Below are 5382 nucleotides of genomic sequence, written 5' to 3'. Positions count from 1 at the left end.
AAAATTCAATATTCATTTCATGGTTTTAAAATATTCCTACTTTAAACTCAACTGGCATAGAAGGGAACTCCTTAACCTGATAAGAGTTTCTACCAAAAACTTACAACAAATATCACAAATAATGATGACACATTAGAAATAGTCCCAATAATATAGAAATAGGAAAACAATGCTTGCTGTCAACTGACTATCTGATGTTATATTGGAGGTCCCAGCCCATTCAATGACATAAGAAAGGGGAAGCATTTCAAGGGTGTTATTTACAGATCATATGATTATCTACATGAAAATACAAGACAATCTGCAAATAAACTATTTAACTAATAAGAAAGTTCAGCATGCTTGCTAAAACAAGATTACTCCAAAATCAATAACATTTCCAAACAGCAGCAATAACCAATTAAAAAATTTAAAAAGGATCCCACTTACAAGAACAACAAAAGCTGTAAGGTACCTAGGAATAAATCTAACAAAGAGATACAGGAGTTTTATAAACAAATTATAAAATGTTATTGAAGGATATGAAGAAATCAGAATAATATTAATGTATTGGATGACTCAATTTTATAAAGATGTCATATCTCCCCAAATTTAAATTTAACTCAACAAAATATCAACAAGGTTTTTCAATGGAAATTGACAAACTGATGCTAAAGTTAGTATGGAAGAGTAAAAGTCCAAAACAACCAGCACAATTTTAAAAGCGAACAAAAGGGGCAAATGCTCTTGTAGAAATGAAGACCTTTTAAAGCCATAATAATTAAAACAGTGTGGTACTGGCTCAGAATTGGTTTGATCAGGGGACAAGGACAAAGTAGGAACATATTCATGAATATATGGAAATGTAATTTACAGTCATTGTGGCATTACCCATTAATGGGGGAATGAAAGATTGTCCAGTAAATCAGGTCAACAGGTGTTCCATATGGGGGAGTGGGGAGTAAATTAAATTCCTACTTTACACCATTCAAAAAAATAAGTCCCAGATGGATCACTTTTACAAGTGTGGAAAGCAAAACTTTAAAACATTAGGCAAAAAAATCCATAGGATTCTATCTTCATGGCAACAGGTGTGGAAAGATTCCTTTGATAGGACACGAATGACACAAACTATAAAGAGATCAATGAATCTGGCTACATTTAAAATTTTCTATAGTACAAAAGACATCAAAAGCAGTCAAAAAAGGAGCCACAGACTGAGGCAATATAATGTTTATACACAGGAACTCCTACAAATCAAGAGGAAAAAAGATGAAAACACACAGCCCATTGGAAAAATGGATGAGAACAGTGAGAAACAAATCACAGGCTCGCAAACCTTAATAGCCAATAAATATATGAAGAAATGCTCAACCTCACTAGCAGTGAGAGAAATTCAAATAAAACAACGAGATACCGGGTTTCTAAAAAACTAAATTGTCAGAAATGAGAAAAGTCTGAATCTAGAAAGTGTTGAAGGTCATGTGAGGGAAATAAGAACTCTCATGCACTGCTGATGGGTGTGTAAACTGGAGAACCATTTGGCAGTCTCTAATAAAACTGAAAATGTGTGTGTAGCCTAGCAATTCCCCATCTAGGTAGATACACAGAGAAATACGTGTATCTTTCTCACATATGTGCAAGGGACACATGTGCACGTATGTTCACATTAGCATTGTCAGTAATACCAAAATATTGGCAGCAGCTTAAATATTCATCAATAGAGGAATGAATAAACACAGCACATTCATATGCATGGATCTACAACGCAGCAATTAAAATGCAATGAACTGGATTTATATTGATCAATATGGAGAGAAAATAAAAACACACCATGTAGGGAAAAAACAAATCACAGAATAAGTACAGTCTAACACCACACATGGATATTTAAAAAATCAAAGCAGTATTCTGTAGTTTTATGGGTTCATATGTAGTGACAGTATAAAACCTAGATTGGAAAGTTACATGCCAAATTCATGATAGTGTTTGCCTTTGGAGAAAAGAGTGGAGAATGGTTTGGGGGAGGAGTACAAAGGGACTTCAATTTTATCAGAAATAGTTCAATTAAAAAAAAAATAGACCTGAAGCTGAAATAGCAAAATGTTAACATTTACCAATTATATGAGACAGGTACATGGGTGCTTGTGACATTCTCTCTGCATTTAAAAATATCTTTACATTTTTTCTAAATAATAAAACAAAAAGAAAAACAGCTAGTAAAGAATTCTCTCTCTGATAAAATTCTAATATGTGTAGACTGAGAGTTAGTTGTCTAAAATTTTGAAGCAAGGAACTATAAACTATAAAATAATTATCTGTTTTAGAATGAAATCTCCATAAAAATAACAAAGCTGAAAATATCATAAAACTACTGAAATGAATAAAGTAGATTCTATAGATATCAACACGGATAGTTCTCAAAATCATATGGAGGGGAAAAAGCAAGTTGCAAAATGATATATACACTACTGTACCATTTATAAAGAAAATTTAAAATACATAAGCATGGATATATATATTTACATATAAATATATATGGGTAATTAGGTAATAAAGGTATAATAACAAATGCTGGAAGAATACACACCTTATAATGCTGATTACCTAGGGAGGTGGGGGGAAGGTGAATGGGACTGGGGAGAGAAATAAAGTGCCATTCAACTCTATCTGTAATCTTTAATAAAAATTTAAAACCTGAAGCAAAAATGACAGATACTTCACATTCGATTATTCTAGGAAATAAACACATGAAGATATGTTATTCTTGATGTATATGTATTTTTAATTTTCAAAAGAAAAATAAAAGTACTGAAGAATTACAAATAAAATGCATATAACTCAATAATATATAAGTAAAGCTTGTGTACATCAAAAACCGTGCTGTGACTATTTTTAGAAATTATCCTGCTTGCTTTTATATGTTTTTAATTTTTTAAAAATCAAAGGAGGAAAAAAATGAAAGCAACGAAGAAATGTAAAGAAACATATAATCTGATTATAGAAAAAGAAAAACCTCCACAATCACAAAACACCATATGAGCAATTCTATATCATTTGCTGCATTTTCTTATTTTTCATTTTTGTCAAAAGAAAAATAAAAGACGTTGTCTAATTGGAAACGTGCCTTTCTATTATTAAAATTGTGGGAGTCCATTTTAACGTGTTTATCTCGCTGCTAGTCTATAATTTATATTTCAGCGTGGAAATTTGTTTGTATGCCTGTGACAGGTTAATGCAGTTTAAACGTGCATTTTTCTTTCCTTGGTTGAATAGTTAAACCGTTACTCGAAGGATTTTAAGTTTCAATTTCAACCATGAGAGGATTCTTTGCTTTTTCAAGGTTAAAAATGTTTCTGGTTCAAAACGCTATTAATTAATGGCTACGTAGTGGATCTATTTAGGGAATTGGTACCGACGCTGGATTAACGGTGGAACTGTTAAATGAGAAAACTTTTTTTTTTTGATGCAGACTCGGGGATATTTTAAATTCGGTCGGAGAGCGGCGGACAGAAGTGAAATGTAATTCCAGCCCGCTTAACTAACAATCGTAATTATGAATCGAAAGACATGTCAGGTATTAGCATTTTTTTTCCTTAAAAAAAAAAAAGTTTCTCGCACTCCGCCGGACACCCAGCTGGCGGAGGACCAGCGGGCGAGGGGGGAGCGAAGCCGGCAGGCTGCCCAGAAGTTACGATCGGGGAGTTTTCTCCTTATTAAAATTACCTGGCTCACCAGCAGAGGCAAGAACGCGGAGACAAGATAATTTCTTAGGCTGTTAAAAATGCCTTAGCCCGGTGGGCCGCGCGTTCCGAGGGGTGTCCTGCGGCCCGGGGCGGGTCCCGCCGCCCCCGCGGGCTCCGGTGCGTCAGGGGCGCGTCAGGCTGGGCGGGCACCGCGCGGGCGGCGGCGGCGGCGGCGGCAGCGGCGGCGGGCGGCGGGCGGCGCGCACCGGGCCTCCTGCTTCTCGCTCCGAGGCTGCGGGACGGACGCTCCCGAGAACTCTCTCGCCCGCGGCCGGCCGCGCTCGGACGGCGCTCGCCGGCGGCCCGGCGGTGCCAGCATGTCGGCCGCTGTGGCGTGCCTGGACTACTTCGCCGCCGAGTGCTTGGTGTCCATGTCCGCGGGCGCCGTGGTTCACCGCCGCCCGCCGGACCCCGAGGGCGCGGGCGGAGCCGCAGGCTCGGAGGTGGGTGCGGCGCCGCCGGAGTCCGCTCTGCCGGGTCCGGGGCCACTGGGGCCCGCGTCGGTCCCTCCGCTCCCCCAGGTCCCCGCCCCCAGCCCCGGCGCGGGCGGCGCCGCGCCCCACCTGCTGGCTGCAAGCGTCTTGGCTGACTTGCGCGGCGGCTCTGGGGAGGGCTTCGGGGAGAACTCGGGGGAAGCTCCGCGCGCCTCGTCCGGATCCTCCGACCCGACCCCGTGCTCTGGTCTGTCCCTGTGCTCAGAGCCGGTCCCGGCCTCCAGCGCGGCCGAGGTCTCCGTGTCCACGCACTCCTCTAGCGCGCTTGAGGTCCCACGTGCGCCTATCGTCCCCGGAGCGCCTGCCGTCGCTGGTGCGGGCTCTGGCGGGGCCCCTGGCGCGGGGCCCGCCTCCGCCACGGGTCCAGTGCCCCGTCGGAGGCCCATCACACCTGCCGCCAAGCGCCACCGCTGCCCCTACCCTGGCTGCAACAAAGCCTATTACAAGTCGTCGCATCTGAAGTCCCACCAGCGCACCCACACGGGTGAGCGCCCTTTCTCCTGCGACTGGCTCGACTGCGACAAGAAGTTTACGCGCTCCGACGAGCTGGCCCGCCACTACAGGACGCACACGGGCGAGAAGCGCTTCTCCTGCCCCCTCTGCCCCAAGCAGTTCTCCCGGAGCGACCACCTGACCAAGCACGCTCGCCGCCACCCAGCCTATCATCCCGACATGATCGAGTACCGGGGGCGCCGTCGCACTCCCCGCGTCGACTCGCAACCTGCCAGCCTGGTGGACAGCTCCGGCTCCGTCCCCGGCCAGGCGCCCAGCCTCACCACCTGCCTGTCTGAGAGTCATTGCTGTTAGTCGTCCCCTCAAGGACGATCCCCCTCGCGGTTGTCCCTGCCTTCTCTCTGCCCATCCCTCTTTCCCAGAGTCATTAGTCCAAGGCACAGACTGGTTTCTCCGCTCTGAGGGTGGGTCCAGGCAGACACGTTGGACCCTGGGGGAGGGACTGGGGGCCCGAAAATAGCAAGAATTCTTAGGACACGTATATCATCCTAAAAGGGGGAGCTGCCTCGAGACAGCCCCCAGGAACTGGTGAGAAGGGATGAACCCTGGTACTCTCCAGAGTCCTGAAGATTCTCCCTTCCCTGGAACCAGAAATGTGAAACTGGAATTCTCAGGTGCCTGGGGAGCTCCCAGTCTCAAAAGACTCTGGT

General features: G+C 44.3%; 1 protein-coding gene across 1 annotated transcript; it reads left to right on the top strand.

Annotated features, from left to right (window-relative positions):
* Positions 1 to 4042: 4042 nt before the first annotated feature.
* Positions 4043 to 5026, top strand: KLF14 (KLF transcription factor 14). Its single transcript, XM_004430758.3, has one exon. It carries the CDS (start codon positions 4043 to 4045, stop codon positions 5024 to 5026), a length of 984 nt encoding a protein of 327 aa, XP_004430815.1.
* Positions 5027 to 5382: the final 356 nt, after the last annotated feature.

The sequence above is a fragment of the Ceratotherium simum genome, chromosome 1 (assembly GCF_057802395.1).
Source record: "Ceratotherium simum simum isolate JZ-2026a chromosome 1, ASM5780239v1, whole genome shotgun sequence".
Lineage (NCBI taxonomy): Eukaryota > Metazoa > Chordata > Mammalia > Perissodactyla > Rhinocerotidae > Ceratotherium > Ceratotherium simum.
The sequence above is the reverse complement of the archived record's forward strand: the minus strand, read 5'-3'. Positions and strand labels throughout refer to the sequence as shown.

Bases quoted from the DNA above. Each gene is read 5' to 3' on its own strand.
- KLF14 (XM_004430758.3), top strand. From the start codon at position 4,043: ATGTCGGCCGCTGTGGCGTGCCTGGACTACTTCGCCGCCGAGTGCTTG.